Source organism: Sander lucioperca, chromosome 24 (assembly GCF_008315115.2).
Source record: "Sander lucioperca isolate FBNREF2018 chromosome 24, SLUC_FBN_1.2, whole genome shotgun sequence".
Lineage (NCBI taxonomy): Eukaryota > Metazoa > Chordata > Actinopteri > Perciformes > Percidae > Sander > Sander lucioperca.
Genome location: NC_050196.1, coordinates 16,462,903 through 16,481,419, shown reverse-complemented (window position 1 = coordinate 16,481,419; position 18,517 = coordinate 16,462,903). Strand labels below are relative to the sequence as shown.

General features: G+C 37.9%; 3 protein-coding genes across 3 annotated transcripts in view; 1 reads left to right on the top strand and 2 right to left on the bottom strand.

Moving 5' to 3' along the window:
• LOC116044851 overlaps positions 1–3,075 on the bottom strand; it is a 37,151-nt gene extending 34,076 nt beyond the window's left edge. The window contains exon 1 of the mRNA XM_031292402.2: positions 2,921–3,075. The gene's annotated coding sequence lies outside the window, so the exon portion shown is untranslated. The remainder of the gene's footprint in view (positions 1–2,920) is intronic.
• A 2,951-nt stretch (positions 3,076–6,026) lies between these two features.
• LOC116044708 (bifunctional epoxide hydrolase 2-like) lies at positions 6,027–8,355 on the top strand. The gene is made up of 3 exons (XM_031292120.1): positions 6,027–6,186; positions 6,985–7,226; positions 8,203–8,355. Exons 1-3 carry the CDS (start codon positions 6,027–6,029, stop codon positions 8,353–8,355), a joined length of 555 nt encoding a protein of 184 aa, XP_031147980.1.
• A 3,806-nt stretch (positions 8,356–12,161) lies between these two features.
• plaat1l (phospholipase A and acyltransferase 1-like) lies at positions 12,162–18,495 on the bottom strand. Its single transcript, XM_035998650.1, has 5 exons — positions 16,171–18,495; positions 14,979–15,108; positions 14,173–14,261; positions 13,919–14,083; positions 12,162–13,030 (listed from the first exon to the last, which is right to left on the bottom strand). The coding sequence occupies exons 1-5, from the start codon at positions 16,177–16,179 to the stop codon at positions 12,965–12,967; spliced, it is 459 nt and encodes a 152-aa protein (XP_035854543.1). The 5' UTR covers positions 16,180–18,495; the 3' UTR covers positions 12,162–12,964.
• Positions 18,496–18,517: the final 22 nt, after the last annotated feature.

Sequence of the window (18,517 nt, the reverse complement as noted above, 5' to 3'; positions counted from 1 at the left end):
ATTGAAACCAAAGTGCAAACGCTGTCTCATCAACCGGTGATCACTGGACGTCAGTGAGTAATCAAAATGATTTAGAAGTTACTGCACACTATGTTGACTCTGGTAAGTAGGGTTGGGTACCGAAACGTGCCGACCTAAACGGTAGTAACGAGACCGAATAAGAACGGTAACATTAGCCTACCTTTAGCTAGCAGCTGGATTAAACAGGGTTAAAATGCTGACAGCTAACGTTAAACAGTGTAAAGTGTGACTGTATTTCACTGTAGAGGACTCCAACACCGGGACCTAACAGTCTGCTCTGCAGCGCAGCAGCTGCCGTTGTCAGAATTAAACAACACAGACGGTGCGTTCACTTAAAACATGCAGCCTCGTGCTGCATTCACAGTAATTGTAAAATACCCTTTTCCCATCTGGTGGTTGTTTTTGTCGTTCAACAGCAATTTACTGGTGAAATAAGTTATTGTTATAGTTATTACATTATTATTAAATCTTTAATTTTGACCATGGCCTTAACAATAAACAAGTTGCTGACTGTTGTTTAGTACCCTTCTTTTTTTTCTTTGTTCTTCTTTTGTTTACAGTAAATAAATAATAAACAAATACAAATCTTAAAGTCAAGTTCATAAAGTAACTTTCTTTGCATTCATTTGATTCCCAATCAAGATACACTGGTAAGAATTGCTTTCCATTGTTAATATGTACTTAAAAACAGTTCTGAAATGCAAAATAATAGAATTTTAATCACGTGATAAAACATGCCATTATTCGCGATTAACTATAGAAATTCAGCGATTAATGGCGATTAAAAAAAATAATCGTCTGACAGCCCTAATATTTATATCAAGTAATCAAATAAGTTAAAGGTAGGAAGTCATTGCAGCCTGAGAATGAGACCTACAGGGACTACTCAAGGCTGAAAAAGTAACTTCACTTCATAAATATGTCATTCAAAGTTAATATTCTCTCTAAAAAAAAAACTAAAAAAAACTATAATTTAACATCAACCAAACATAAGACAGTACATACCAATGTTCTTTTTAATTATAGAATAGAAATATACAACATTATTTATTACACGGGTCTCTGTCAACGTAACTAAACATGATAAGATCAGATAGACTTTAATAATCCCACACTGGGGAAATGAAAAAAGGATTTTAGGTGTAATTAGGGCATCGTACTATATATTTAACATAACATTTGTATTTGTATACAAGAAGAGAAGACAATAACAAATGAAATGTTATCTGTGTGTATGTATTTATTTATTTGGTAGAAGAACCTCTAGTAGAGCTCAACAGTGTTAGTCTGGCCATCACCAGACCAGGCTCAATCTTTTAACCATGTCTAAACCATCCAAGATAGACTGACTGGGCGCCTGGGTAGCTCACCTGGTAGAGCACGCGCCCATATATGGAGGTTCATTCCTCGACGCAGCAGGCCGCGGGTTCGACTCCCATTACGCCCCCTCTCTCCCTTTTCATGTCTTCAGCTGTCCTATAAAAAAGGCCCAAAACATCTAAAAAAAAAAGATAGACTGACCACGAGCTCCCAGATTGTGAAACGAAGGTTTATACTCCTGTAAACACCAGAAGTCCGTATGAAATCAACCTTGTTTTAAGAAAAACATGTTTTATTTGCGATGTCATGGAGAAGTACTACACTACCCACAATCCTAAACGTAACAGCGACGTCTCTGATTGATGGAGCTCACTGTTACCATGGAAATGTTTACCACACCTGCAGCCGCAAACCCGTGAATGGTACAATATTTACCCTAGCGGAACTAGTACTTTAATTACCCCTTAACCCCAATACATGTACACAATACAAATATTAGCTATATAGCTAGGTTATAATAAATAAATAAATAGACAGCATATCAGGGCCTTATAAAACAAAAGTAAACAACCGTTGATGTGCCAACTCAACGGTTGTTTGTTGCAGTCTAATAAATTGTACTGTTTTGTTGCTAAACACGTTTTTAAACAAACATTAGAGCCATAGACTGTTAATATTAATATTTACAGTATATGATTAGAGCTGGATAGAAAATAAAATATAACTACAAAATAAAAAAGTAAACTCCAACCTTTAGCTAGTTTTATGCTAACGTTATGTTAACTTTGCTAACAACTAGCTAGCTAGCTAACGTTAACATAAAGTTAGCTAACTTATCACTTTAACAAGTAACTTAAAATACTTACAAATATACAAGTTACTTAGCTAGCTAAACTTACTTTGTTTTCTCTTAGACGGAAGAAGAAACGACCCATTCATCCCTCATAGACCGTCTTAATTTTACTTAAAGACCGTGAGCTCCGTCAGTTTGTTTCCGTTACGGTCAGTTAATCACATATACATATACATATATATATATATATATATATATATATATATATATATATATATATATATATATATATATATATATATAAGGTTAATCACATCCGACTGTTCCTTTCAAAATAAAACGCAGCCGCCCGTACAGGAAGTAACACAATTACAACCGGTCTAATAAAATATCCATGAATACAACTAGTTTGCACCAGGTTTGCACACATCATTGTCAAATCAAAACGATGAATGTGGGTCATTTTACAGTTCTGATCGGGAACTAGTGCTCTGCCATGATGTTTACACAGAGATCAATACTTATTTCATATAGCAGAGACCTGTGGGACGGGCTGGGATGTTACTCAAACAGTCCTAAATCTTGAATAGAGTGGATTAGGTGAGCTACTAAAGTTATGAAACAACACCGAGGCATGAACATAATCACAGGTATTTTCTTAAAATTAGTCTTTGTACATTGATAAGTGAAAACAAAGGGACAGGCCTGTACAGTGTGGTATCTTGTTCTCAATCTAGCCTACCTTTTAAAATACTGTTCTGTTCCGTTCTTCTTCTTTACACTTACCTGTATGGCACAATGACAGCTTATTATCCCTCAGTGAGGTTTAGTGGGGTTCTCTCTGTGTTAGGAAGTCGATGTTTTTAAAAAATCTAATCTTACAGCCTCGTACACGTCTTAAACGTTTCCTGGTCTGTCTTACTTTCACTTTTGCTGCATAACCACATCCTGTATGAAGAGTACCTGTCAATATTTGTAGGTTCCTCTGACATTCACCAGATGGCGCTATTGGCCCAGAAAACACAAACAGAGATAAAATCCAGCCTCACAACAGGACTAGAAAATAAAACAGAAGATATCCTGCAGTTATAATTGTTTTTAGGGCTCAACTCATTCGATCAATATGTTCAGCTGTTTTCATCATCTGTTTTTTTTTTCCCTTTTTCTGCATGAATTTACAGTTCACTAAATACTGTCAAGTCAGAGGTTTCGTGCAAGAAATCAACAACTTCCTGATCACCAGCTGACATATTGCTGTAAGAAAAACATATAACCAGATTGTTATTTAAGTTAAATGTGCTCCTCCTGTCTTTTTGGATCTTTTTCATTTTATTTATTTAGAATTAGCTGTTCTAATTCTAAATTGCTGCTGTTCTGAAACTGTTTCAAGCTGTGACCAAAGAACAAGGGCATATATTGAATAATGGAGTTTGTGCACAGTGACACTCTTACAATAAACAGATAAGCCATTTTTATTTTATGTATTGTAGCCCGTTATCTTCACTGCTCATCTGAACCATGACCGAACCTGAACTGCCTGTAGTTTCCCACTAAACATGGAGTGGAGATATTTGTAGTTTTGTATAGTTAGCATGGGTAGTTTTTAATTCTGCAGTGAATCTGGGAAGAACTAAGTTCATCTATGCTGAATTTTAAAGGTTTATGTCTATAAAAACAATTCATTTTAGATTAGGAAGAAGGTATTAAAGTTGGTGAAAAATCACATTTTCAGAAATAGATTGCAAACATTAAAATGGGATGTTTTGAACTTGAACAAGCATTCTATTACAAGTTTAGATGACAGGTGTTAAGCAGTTGTCTAAACTTGTTCCCAGAAAAGCAGGTTAAGCAATCTCTGCTTAAGTACTAATATGCTGTCCAGCAAGCTGAATCTAATCATTACTCTTTTCTGATTTATAACAACAGACACAATCCCATTACTATTCAATACTGTGGATAAACTTAGTAAAACAGCCCCGCCCACACCAGTTTCCAGCTTTACAACAGAGGCTTTTTTCACTAACACAGATCAAACTAATCACAAATGATATCACTGTGTCCTTCTCCCGATCCCTCCCACCCTCCACTTCTTTCTCATATTGATCACAAAACGATCAGACACCTTTTTCTTCCTTTTATCCCGGTCATTTAAACAATCTTTCCTAAACTGTCTCTAGCTCCAAACCAACCACATGTTCTACTGGCAACCTCATGAAAGACCTGTTCACTGTCATAGGAAATCCTTATCTTGACAATATGATATGACAATGCTATAACATTACTCCAAGTTAAAAGCCAGATTAAAAAGATAAGTCTTTAATTTCCTTTTGAAAATACAGAGAGCTTGCCATGCAGAGTTCCACAGTTTAGGTGCGTAAAAACAGAATACACTTTCCCCTGCACTTTAATGGGACACGTAAGGAACATTTAAAAGAAACCACCTTTAATAAAAAGACTTAACCTCAACCCACAATCTCTAAACAATTACAGATCAATCTCAAATCTCTCCCTCATGTCCAAACAGAAAAGGTGGTTTCCAACCAACTCACTGCCCACCTATCCAGTAATGACCTCCCTGATGAGTTTGTCTGGATTCAGACCCAAACACTCTCCTGAAACGACACTAACTAGGCTAACTAATGACCTACTAGATGCAATGAACTCTGACCGTTTTTCTGTCTTGCTGCTACTAGACTTTAGTGCTGCCTTTGACACTTTGGACCACAACACCCACCTGAAATGCCTCCAGAACTTCTTTGGTCTCAACATGTCAGCACTTTCCTGGCTCAGTTCATACCTGAGTAATACAACACAAAGAGTTACATACAATAATAACTATACGTCTTCCTGCTCTGATTATCTTCCATAACATGTCTTCTTCAGACTAGTGGAAAGAAACATTTATTTTACTACACTTTGTCTGTTTGTGTCTGTAGCTTTCTCCTAAATTCACAAAAAGTTAGCATTAGATAATGCCTCGTTTGCATATTTAAACTAGGGATGTCCCGATCAGGTTTTTTTGCCCTCGAGTCCGAGTCTGAGTCATGTGATTTTGAGTATCTACCGATACCGAGTCCCGATCCGATACTTCTATAATAATTCAACTTTATAATACCTCCAGACCGCAGACATACTCGCGCTTTCCGCTTCAAGCTGCTTCCGTGTTCTACTTTGCCGGCATTTAACCAATAGCGTCTCTGCAACAAAGTGATGTCATGCCGCACACGTTGCTGTTTCTGTGTGGAGTCAAAAGGGTCTAACTCTGGGCCACCGCATAACTATAGATGTGTTCAAAAATAATGAGAATATATATACATATATATCCCAGTCCTGATCGGGAGGTAACGTCCGATTCTGATCGAGTCTGAAACCACGTGATCGGGCCCGATTTCCGATCACGTGATCGGATCTGGACATCCCTAATTTAAACATTACATTTCTGAAAAGTTGTAATACAAAAAATATTTCTCTTAATGTAGCCTAAGCACTTGGGAATTTTCATGTTGACATCTGTTAAATATTTAACCCTATTTACCGTTAGTGTCTTGCCTTAAATGTCTTTAAACGTATTGTTTGTCTCTCTGTGGGTTTCAGTGGTCTTCTGTCCAGTGTGGCGTCCCAGAAGGACAGTGCCATGAGCCGGGCGGAGAGAGGCAAGATGACGCTATCTTAGGTGGGTGAAGACATGTGCTACTTACTTCCAAAATACCAAAAATAATTACAATTGATTTACTGATGGTGACTGATTATGAAACCTTTTACTGGGCCTCTTTACTGCCATCTCCATCCTTGAAACTCTGTTTTTTGACTGTGTGTGTGTGTGTGTGTGTGTGTGTGTGTGTGTGTGTGTGTGTGTGTGTGTGTGTGTGTGTGTGTGTGTGTGTATGGGTAGATGATCCCAGCGTTCGAGGTGGAGTGTGTGAAGGAGGCCAAGGTCCAGGGTGTGACTCTGCCGACTGATTGGTCGGTCAGAGTCCTGCTGGAGGAACTCAGAGAGGTGATGACAGACATCCAACGAGCTGTGCTGAAGACGGCTGCCAGTCTACGTCACAGTGATACACACATGGATACATTTACGTTATTGGTCGACTGACAGAAGAGATTCTCAGATATAATGCTGTAAATTGTTATTGATTTATGGATGTACTTTTTACGCTATGGCAGTCAACACAATAAAGTGCTACTCTACAGACTCTAAAGTCAATGAGTTTTAAATGAACAGAACAAAATGTTAAAAAAGAAAGAAAAGAATAGTAAAAGAGAAATAAAATATAACCGTATATACCTAAAGCCATACATCCTAAAATATAATACCTATGCTAACTTTTTTCCTTGCCAAAATTTAGCCTAACTATTTAGCCACCTTCCCATCTAGTTTCATATAATGCAAATATCTCCATGCTAGCTTTAAAACAGAGTCTTAAAGACAGAAATGTCGACAGAGATCTCCAGCGGTCCAGCACGTTTCTTAGGGTTAAAGATGTAAACAGAAAGCAGATTGTCTGGCGTTACTCTGCGGTGGAAAATCATGGATATAGAAGTTGAAGATACAGAAAATACTTTGGAGAAAGAACAACAATGGTGAAAAGTAAGAGCAGGGATTTATTATCTTGGAGCAATGACGAGGTGTAACTGTTACTGAAAGGTCTGTAAGCCATCTAACCGATATGACCGTCCAGACTACAAAGCAACCCCGGAGTTTTCAAACCAAAACGGGGGCAGCAGTGTTTCTAAATATCTTCGTTTTAGGAGCTCGGAAACAACGCAGTAGTGTGAATGCGACGCCTAAATGTAGCAAAAGATATTAGTTTTTAAACCAAAATGTAGCAGTGTAGATGTAGCCTGAGACTGACCAGATGAAGGCTGGCTTTTTGCTTCCATCCCATCAGGTTTACTGACAGCTGTGCTGGCCAATCACTGGCTAGATGACAGTGCTGCTGGAGACGATCAGGCCCCCCTTCTCTCTCTGCTGGGCGGCCACTTTGAATTGGTCCTCCAGTCATGTCGCTCGGGTCACAGAGTCCCCGAGCCCGCCATGTTCAGCTCTGCTCTGCAGCACCTGGGAGTGACGTCACACATGCAGGTACAACAGGTAGACTGGAGACATTTCAATAACTTGGCCCCAAAAGAAGTAGAATAAAATGATTCAAACTTCCATTTAGTGGATGTCCCCAAAGTGTTGCATGATGGGAGAATACTGTTGGAACTTGGTTTTCCTGTCTAGAAAAGAAAAGCGTCAGTGAGCCTTGATCATTATTGAAGCACTACGGTGCGATGTGGCTCTAAATATTGAGTTGCCCTCTGCAGTCTACTCAGTGGAGAGATTGAAGAGGTTTAAACTGGATTTGTCAGTCCATAGTATGATTATGATAAAAATTCTCTGATGTCAGCTTGTTAAATGTGAATATCTTCTAGTTTCTTCTCTCCTCTGTGACAGTAAACTGAATATCTTTGAGTTGTGGACACAACAAGACATTTGAGGATGTCACCTTGGGCTTTTTGGGAAACACTGATCACATTTTTCACCATTTTCTGACATTTTAGAGACCAAACTACTAATCCATTCATCCAGAAAACAATTAAATTAATTGTTAGATGCAGCTCTAGCTGATATTCCAATGCTAACCTTAGACCAACCTTCTGTTTGTCTGCTTGTTATTGGCCGCATTATTGTGCACTTGACACTGAAACAGGAAGCTGTTCCTGTTTAAATCTGCATACATTTTGATGCTAAGCTTCCAGTTTGTGTTACTAATGACTGCTGGTTTCTTCTCTTCTTATTCAGCTGTTGCTCAAAGGGATCTTTGTCTCTTTCTGCCCTTTCAGTTGTCAGTCTGGTTGAACCGTTGTACAGCGATTTGTTCTCCATGTACAAAAGCAAAGAACATCTATTCGTAAAGAGGACTTTCTACAAACTAAAAGCATTCCTCTCAGACATGTGACTGGAATGAAGCTTTGTGGCAGCAGATTACTAACCTTTAAACGGTTCTGTATATACTCTGTAACTGTATATCATGGAACAGTTGAAAGGACAATCAGTACAGCACAGTGAGCCTGTCTTGTTTCAGGCGCTGTGGTTGGATGCAGATGAGCAAGGCGTGAAGGCAGCAGAGGGAGCGGGGATGAAGGCCATCTTGGTGGAAAATCTGTACGTTCTGAACAAACTGGCTAACTTTACTGGAGTTCAGGTGTGGACCAAAACTGTTTATCCTATACTTTAAGAGGAAGGAAAAACAAGGACTGGACACAAATCTAAAGAATTGTCTCCAAGTAATGACCTAATTTGATGAGAACAGCCTTGAATTAATACAATATTAAAATAAACTGGGTACAAGTGCATATAAGCTAAAAAGAAAATATGATGCTACCTAAATCAAGTCATTATGCTGCCTAAATCAAAAGTGCAAACATGATGTGTGGAGAGTCTGTGTGTGTGTGCATAATTAGATCTGTAATTGTGTAAAAAATAAAAATTTCTGAATGCAGACTGAGATGCGTGAATGTGTACATGAATCTGTAAATGCGTATTCAGAGATTCTTATACACATTTACAAATCTGATTACACAACTCTCCACGCACAGTTGCAAATAGTCCTGCTCCAAAAATGGCCTCATAGAAGCTTTTGGTGAAACATTTGCACCTCGCTAAAGAAAACGCCACATAGAATATTACGTGAAGTTAACTGTTGACACAATACAGTAACGTGAGCTATTTAAATTAGCTGATACATGGTTAAACCTCATTGGCTCTTACCAGTGTATCGTAAAAAACATTTTTACAATCATTCCCCAAAAGAAGCAAGCAGGCCTGCCTTGTTATTGCAAAAATGTGACATTTTCAGCGTGTACCTTGCTAGCTCGAGGTTGGTTGTTGTCTCCTAAGAGAAGGGGGTTTGAGAACAGCAACACACAGAGAGTGAAAAGGGAGGGACATCTGGGATGTCAGGCTTTATCCTGGAAATGTACTTGCATTGAGATTGAGTTGAAATGTTGTTTTCTTGTGACATTAATAATAATAGAGTGTGTGTGTATGTATGTGTGTGTGTGTGTGTGTGTGTGTGTGTATGTATGTGTGTGTGTGTGTGTGTGTGTGTGTGTGTGTGTGTGTGTGTGTGTGTGTGTGTGTGTGTGTGTGTGTGTGTGTGTGTGTGTGTGTGTTAGCCTGGCGTGAGGACTCATTTTGTTGAGAAGGGCTCAGGTCCACCAGTGCTGCTGTGTCACGGCTTCCCTGAGAGTTGGTACTCCTGGAGATACTAGGTAACATTATAACACCGCTGCTAAAAACAAGCAGATACAAGATTCATGCTCACCGTTTTTCTACCTGTCTATTCAGGCTACACCTACAGAACTAATCTCTCTGTGTGTGTGTGTGTGTGTGTGTGTGTGTGTGTCCTGTTTTTTAAACCGTTTGAATGTGCATCAGACTTGCAGCAGCTGGACGATGATTACCTTCTGACCCTAATTTACCTAAATTAACACCAGCTGCTCTCAAACACAGGGGCGGAGCGAGGGGGCGGATTCTGGGGCTCAAGCCCCGAATGTTTTCTCAAAAACCCCGGATCTTTGAGGGTTTTAAAATAGCTTCAACTATGTGTCATTTCCCCTCAGTCCCTCTGACTGGACCGGCAAATCATTGTAGCAAAAGTTCTATTACTGAGGAAATATCGCCAAATTATTCTGTGAACTAAAAAAACGTTTCAACATTATTTAAATGCTAAATTACTACGCTACCTATGGTATGTAACTTAAAAAATAAAAACATCAGACATTGTTTGCCTCTCTTTAGGCAGCAGGAGAGAAAATGAGTCATCCTCAACATTTGTTGAGTTCTGTTTTCAGAATGATGAAGACCGTTGGAGAACATTAGATACAAAACTGCATGTCGGCTCTAAAATTGTGGCTTTTACAATTTGTAAACAATTTTTTTTTAAACTGTGATTTAAGTATAAAAAATATAATTTTTAAAAAACAGGCTCCAACTGTAACCTACAGGGTACCTGTGGGGTCTTAAAAGTATTTCAAAAGTCTTAAATGTATTATTCTAAAAAGGCTTTAAAATGATTACATTTTGTTAAGGTAACGTTATTAGTAAATAGTTTTTTTCTTGCGTTTAAAAATCCACACTGATTTTCAATTACGTGGTGAAGTTGGCATTAAATTTCATCCTAGGTGGCATTAAAAAGGTCTTAACTTTAACTTGGAGGATCCTGGAGGTACCCTGTCCTAAAACAGCTGTAGTCACTCTAGTTTTTAATCACACAACCAGGAGGAAATAGTGACTTTGTTGGGGACGATTTTACACAATTCTACATTGGGTGCTCTAGTGAGTCAATTGAATTTTAAATTGTGTGTGTGTGTGTGTGTGTGTGTGTGTGTGTGTGTGTGTGTGCTAGCTGCTGATGGTGACGGCAGGTGAAGACCAGGTTCTGCTGCCGGCCTTCTCCGAGGGAATGGAGGACTTGGTGAGAAAACAAAACAGCAGCACAACAATCAGGCTAAACCTACACTACTACGTTTTAGTTTTTAAGTGGCGTTTGGAGCTAAAAAACAATCTCCGTGTACACGGAGTGCATAAGTCATAGCTACAGTAGCAGAAATATTATAACAGTACAACCCCGGAGAGGGAGTGTTTCCAAATGTCTCCGTTTTTAGTGAGGACGCGAGGCGTACACGTAGCAAAATATATTCATTTTAAAACGTAGTAGTGCAGATGTAGCATCAGTCATTCCTTCCTGAAGATAGACAGTGTGATAATACCTGATTGCAAATGTCTCCGTTTATGACCTGCACGCCAGGACACATTGAGGAGTGTGGACACTGGACTCAGATGGACAAGCCAGCGGAGACAAACAGCATCCTGATATGATGGCTCAGAGAAACACTGAAGAAGGCTGGAGGCGCTACTCTGGCACCCAGACTGTGAAGGAGGGAAGATAAAGTCAGAAAGAATGATCAAGGAGCTTAAACTGAGCAGAATAAAACATCTGAAACAATAAACCACTTATAGTAGTCGACTGAGAGAAAACTTATCCTCAAGGTTTCCGTTTCTGAAATGTGCTTTTCTCTGTTTTATATCATTCTAATTCAGATTAATAACACACTGGATGATTTCACCTTTAGCTTTGGGGAATTATAAGGTATAATGTTCACTGTTTTCTAACATTGTTTAGACTAAACAGTCAGTAAGTCAGTTATTTAATTGCAGGGTAATTGATAAAAAAAACAGTTTTTAGTTGAGGAAGAAGGGATGAAACTTTAAAGATATTTATGTAACATTTTCTCATTCAAACGACGAAAAATGACTTGTGTAATATATGTAGTTGAGTTGTGTACTTACATTATCCCAAATGATTCCAACAATGTTCAAACCCAGAGAAATCTATCCTTTTACTCAAGGTAAACGCTCCGTTACATTTTGGTTGCCTGCTGATGACATCATATCCCCTTCGTCCATGTTGTCTGCCAAAAGCTGTCATAAATTGACTTTTTATCCAGACACATTTTGACCCACACCTTTTAGATGAAGGTGTTTTTTGTTTTTTTAAGATACTTTTTTGGGTGTTTTCCCTTTATTTGACAGTGACAGTGGATAGACAGGAAAGGGGGAGAGAAAGAGAGGGGATGCACGCAGCAAAGAGCCGAAGGTCGGATTCGAACCCGGGCCGCTGCAAAGGACTCAGCCTACATGGGGCGCACGCTCTTACTGGGTGAGCTAGAGGCCGCCTCCAGATTAATGATTTTAGTCGCTAGACAGCGTTGACAAAATACACATTTTTAACGTGAAGCGTTGTTTTGGAAAAGGAGGAGACCTGTGAAGAAAAAACGATGACCACTGAAGGAATCCTAACCGAGAGAAGCTGACTGCAATGAAGACTACAACTCCCATGATCCCACATCACCAAACTGTGTCTTCTGTTCTTGGTTTGATTGAGAGACCGCTAGAGGAAGAGCATTACAGATCGCGTGTAGAATTTACTAAACAGCAGCGGGACAGAAGTAGAAAATAATAATATGAGAATAAGGCTCATGATAAAAGCAGAACTTTCTCTTTAATGTTAAAGATGTTTGGTTGGTCTGTAAATGTGAGATAAGTGAATGTTACAAAAAGAAAAAGCAACAACAAAACAATAAAATAACAATAGGAAAACAGTGAGATGACAAAATAATTAAAACTGAAATAAAAGAAACTGTAGCACCAAGAGGACTTCATGCTTCTATACAAGCTTATTTTTTAGTTATCTGTAGCATTTAAACATTTTGATTGAGGATGCCGCAGTATACATGCAAAAATTACATAATATGTCATATCAAATCCTAAAAAAAGACAGATTTGGATATTTCTTCCAAGCATTTCAGGAATAAAGTCTCAATATTTTGAGAAAAACGAGAAGAAGCCATAATATCCATACAACATATTATCTTGTAAAATTATAACTTTATCCTAAAAACAGGATGTCTTTTCTTGTAAATTTAATGTTAAATATTACAAATTTACAAATATTTCTTGTAATTCGCAAAAATATGACTTTTAAATTTCCAATTTGTTTCTCAAAATATTGGAACTTCATGCTTAAAATCCCATATTTCTTCTTAATTCTATTTCTTTCCTCTAAAATAAATTTAACAATTAACCATTACAAATATTAAAAGTCAATGTGCACCTGACGGATAATCTACCCAATCCAAAACAACTTTTTTTCTCTGAAAACTACGATTTAAATCGTGATATCTTATTTTAAAATGTTTCTTTTCCACATAACCTTCTTCTTGAAATCAAGGACCAACGTGGCCCTCCGGTGGCCGAGATGAGAACTGAACGTGAAGCTGTTTTCACAGCTTTTTCTCAGCAAACAGCTTCTTCCAGGCGGGCATGATGTACTCATAAATCTTCTCTATCTGTAACACACAAACACAAACATCAGTTCTATATAACGACACGTGGTCCAACACTTTCAAACAGAAGTTAAAGACTAGAGATCCTTGTTCTCCACAGACACACTCAGGCTTCAGAAGCTTCCTCATTCATTCATCATTATTTAAATTGAATTAAACGATTAAAAAAACAACATATTTACTTTCTTAAGAAGATGACAGCGATAACATCTAATCAACTTCCTAATCATAACTTTTATTAGACTATTAAATATCATTTTAAGAGGCTTTTGTTCACAATAACTGACTAATTGTAACTTCAAACTGTCTGCAGCATGAAAAGATAAACAGGCTTTGATGAGACTAATTGTAGCTCATTTTGCTTTTGCTCTCTCCTTAAAGCAGAGATGGAAATAAGACATAATAGAGAGATATTTACTTCTCATATCTGTTCAATTCACTATTCGTTCCCCTTTAAATTAAACTTCTGATGAGTTTTTTTATGTTGCTGCTGTAGACCCGAAAAGTACATTCTTCATGTTCATTTTTTCCGACCATTTGCTTGCCGATCGGTTTGCAGCATGAAAGCAAACGCTCTTACATGCCGTACATCAGAGAGCTAGTTGCTGACCCATTAAAAACATGCAACGTGTTTGGAGAAAAATCAAAGTTAACTGAATGATTTGGCTCATAAAAGTGTTAAACTCTAAATCTGCCTACCTGACTTACCCCCTGGTGAAAACATCTTCACACACACAACACATCAGATGTGACAACTGGAGTCAAAAAAATGTTATTCTATTAAAGATTATTGTCCATATTTCACGGTGAAACACCCTAAACTGTCTCTTGTAGCTCAGACCAGATAGTAGACATTATGAGTAAATTAAACATCCTTGGGCGTCCACTGACCTGTTCAGATTTCTTGACTCCGTATCTGAAGAGCGTCGCCTGGTGCTCGCTGTTATGAAACAGGATGTCGAACGTCACCTCGCGCCCCATCAGGTCGTCGATGGCCGGCTTCACCACGTTGTGGAAGTCTCTGGCCGAGAACGAGTCGTCCAACATGTTGTTGACCTGCCAAATACACAAAAACATTGTCCTTATTACTGTCTGTTACGATGATTCATGATATATTAGATTATTATGTTTTCTATGAGAGTCACCTTGTATTTTTTCCCCAGCAGCTCCAGTGGATCCAGCTTGACCTCTGACCTCAGAGCTCGGCCAAAGAGCGGCAGCTTGGAGTCTGAATCTGACAAACAAACACATTACAAGGGTTTTATAATCCATCTGGGGGGGGGGGGGGCTCCCTTCTAGCCCCACCCCTGATTGTTAAGTAAATTCACTTCATTGTTGAGTCTTATTTTCTTCACAACAGAGAAATACTTTGCACATTTATTACACACGAGACAGGTACATAAGAGAGGGATGAGTAGGTCAAAAGTTGCAGAAGAAACTCGGTCCAACTTGCAAAGAAACATTTCATTTCAACAAGGTTTTAGCTGGATAAAGGTCTATTAGGTACTTCGCAGGTTAGACTGTGTGTTGGAGGTCTCTGCAAACTTTTGACTTATTTTCTTAAGTCAAGAAATCGACCACTGCATTGAGATCAAACTTAATTTGTTTTCCAATATACTGAAGTACCTGAAAATAAGTTGCATTGTCTTAATAAAGAGCAGCATCCTGCCTTATTTCCACATTATCATTATTGACAATATCAATAAACAGGATTGTCATGGTTAGAAAGTTAGAAAAGTTCTACCCGAGTTAACTTCATCTCCTTCTCCTGACCTATTATATATAATAACATTAATGAATAGCATAAGTCAAGAGAAATATACATCAAAACAAAGAAGATACAACAAAAGAAACTTTTAAAGAGAACATATATACTTCAGGACACAGATGTGCTGTGTGTTTTAAAGGAAATAAGACTAATACAAAGTAAGTACAGCAGGGAAACACCGACCTCGACATGTCAGGTGAGCAACGTAGGGAACTCCGTCTCTCTCTCCGTAGTACACCGCGAAATGAGAGAAGTATTTGTTCCTGGGATACTCCACGATGTCCCCCGGGAACAACTGGGGGTGGGATTGTTTCTGCAGAGATAAACCTCGTCAACTACAGCACAGATTGATGTAAAACTTGTTACATTGCTAAGTTCATAACAGTGACAAAATGACCTTTTGATGATAGTCTCTGATTATAGGAGATCTGACATACTGGACTTTTTCCCACCAAGGGGAACCAGGCTGCTGAAACCACTAAACTATCAAGTTCATGACCTCAGTGTCAATATTTAATGTTTTTTTATTTATTTAACCTCAAGAAAAACAGAAGTCAGCTGAGCCGGAAGCCACAACATGAGAAGCATTTTCATAAACTCTGTCTGTGTTATGCATTATATAATTTTGTATATTTCCTTCTGTTTAAAATGTATATCTGTCATGATTTCTGTCATACTGCTGCAAAACATGACGCCACTTTCTAATAAAGCAGCTTTTATAAAGAGGTTGTGACTGGGGTTGCCAGGGTGTAAAAAAACAAACATTTTATTAATAAAGTGAATATCTGTGAAGGGTACAAGAGAATCCCAACAAAGTGTGACGTAAAAGCTATTAAATGCCTTTGATTTTAGTGAAATTGAACTGATTTTGTGAGATACAAGATCTTCAACTTCAAACTGTGAAAGCCTTGAGAGGGCACGCACAGGAAGTTTCTTTTAAATGTCTCCTTCGAGTTCAGCACCCAAATATTTTAAAATTTGCACATACTGTATTTAGACTTCATAATGTGAACTTCTGCACAAAACTACCCATAAAGCTGTTCAGCTCTTTCATTTTAAAACAGATAAAATTTAGTTTCTTAGAGCATTTTTTTATTCTATTAATGTTTCTTGACTTTTGCAATCATTGATTTTATTTTTTATCAACACCAAAGCAAATTCCTTGTATGTGAAAACCTACTTAGCAATATACCAGATTCTGAAATCTTGTTTCCGAGCGTTAAAATTAATCAAAGTCATTGTAACTACAAAGTGGTACAAAAACGTGGATATTTAAAATTCAAAGAAAGATTTCTGCACAAATGTCGGTGACAAAAATGCAGATTAACATTCAAATAAAAGATGAAATAACTTAAAAACTATAAGCTGTACTCACCTGGCCCATGGGTTTAGGTATTTACTGTCGCCTTCTTTAGTCACTTCTGAAATTAAATCCACAACGCACACACACACACACAGGAACCCCATCTGCTTTACATACAGGCTGTACTGATATTTTATCAGTCTGTCACGGTCACAGTAGACTGACCTCGCTCCTATCTCTATTAATCCCACCTACACATCATAAACAACTCATTTGTTTGCGGTAGATGTGTCATAGTGTGTCTTAGCTTCACTTCAGGTGTCTTTTTGTGGGTCTGGGTGATTTTTGGGGGACATTTCTGCGTTGTATTTGTATTTGACATGTTTCATCAGGGAGCCCCATGAGTCCCTCAGCGTCCTCGTTCTTCCACCCCTGGGCGTGTGAAGCAGGTGTTTCCTAAACAGAGAGCACGAAAAGAGGAAGCAGCTTCAATCACACTTGTTTTATTAAGAGATATGAAGGCACTGTGAACAACAAAGCTGGCAACCCTACGGTGAAGACAAGACATTTTCATACCGGTTTGTGTGCGGGTCAAACAAACAAACCAAACGTGTTCATTAGAGAGCTTCAGAGGTGTTGGCAGTGCTGCATTTTATTTAAACTTCGGACAGTCAGGCCAGCCGTTACCCTCTGCTTGCTAAGCTAGGCTAATCCTGACTTCAGACTCTCTTCTAACTTTTGGGAAAGAAATCAAATTAGCCCATTTCCAAAAATGTCTAAGTGTTTCTGTTCCTGTGGGATCTTCAGCTTTCATATTTTGTGCTGAAATCTTTTGCACAGAAGTGCCATAATTCATACATTTTCAAGGCGACTACTTTTTGAGCACCAACCATCATTAATAAAAGCAAAAGGCCAACTAGTTAAGTAACTAAGCATTTAACGTTCACATATTCATCAGCCAGCTTTGTTTATCCCATTATATTTGTGATAAATTCACAGTTTTAACATTGTGATTTGATTTTAACTCAAATTTACCGATCAACTGAAATAAATACCAGGTTTTTTAATGTTTGATGAAGTTGAGAGCTCTTTCATGACAACATTCTTTCTATTCTTCCCTGAATTGTTGATGTCTGAGAGGCTGATTTTAACTAAACCTGGGCTGAAATGAGCAATAATATCCTCTGAGTTACTAAAGAGAACGTCGAGGATATTTCAGGATCTAGATTTAAATACAGCAGCGCCTGTTGGTTCAAACTCTCCTCATTCAGACAGCAGGACTACTGTGCATTCCCAATTTAAAATCTCTCATCTTCCACACTGAAATGTCTTTAAATAATATGATTTAATGGCATATTCACCAAGTTTTGTTTCACTTTGAAAACGTTAATTCTGTTTTGAATTACGAGGTACTTGTTGAGTAATGTTGAGAAATGTCCTAGTGTTGAATCCAAAGTATTAAGGCCACTGGTAATTAACAAAATTAGTTTTTGCAAATAAAACTGTAATACTTAGAGAAACAATGCCATGATGTTATGAGAATAAAATCATAATTTCTAAGACAAAGAAGGTTAAAGTATTGTGACTTTTTTCCCCAATATAGTAGACTTATGGCCCTAAAAAACATCTCACTTCCAACAGGAGTTTGCAACTCAAGAGTACATTTTCCAACAAGAAATGTTTTTTTTTTTTTTTCAATTTTCAAACCGATCACCCCTAAATTAACACTCTTTCAATCCCTTTTTTTAAACTTCAAAGCGGCACTAGCTTGATAATCAGACTGAATTACCATGTTTTCATTCTGTTACTCTGTCGTCATGTTTATGTTTATGATTTATTGACGGCAAGGGGTGATTATTTAATTTTGTTTTGGTATAAAACATCTTAAATGAGCGACGTATCCGTCCGGTCAACATCGCTTTTAGTCGACACAGAAGTTGTGGTAGCGGCTGCTAGAAGTCGTCATGAAATGTGTCAATTTTAGATTCTTTTTTCTTTCTTGCTACCATTTCTGAGTCATTATCTTTCATAAATAAAGCTAGGTAGCTAGTTAGCTACGTAGTAAAACAATCACGATGATTCAGAGGTCTGGAAACGAGCTAAAGCTGCACAGGAACCCCACTGAAAGTCCAATCTTTCCTGGATTTAAAAACAAACAAAAAAAAAAACCACACACACCCAGATTTACTCAAGTTTGTAAGATACCCTGCTATTATGAAAAAAACAATCCACCCACATTTACAAAATATAGATTATCTGTAGAGGAAAAAAATAAACATTTCAATTCAGCAGATTCAGATTGGCTTCATGACACACACATTAGAAAAAGTCACATTCTGACGGATCAGAAGTCTGTGGACTGCATTTACTGTATTGTGTGTGTGTGTGTGTGTGTGTGTGTGTGTGTGTGTGTGTGTGT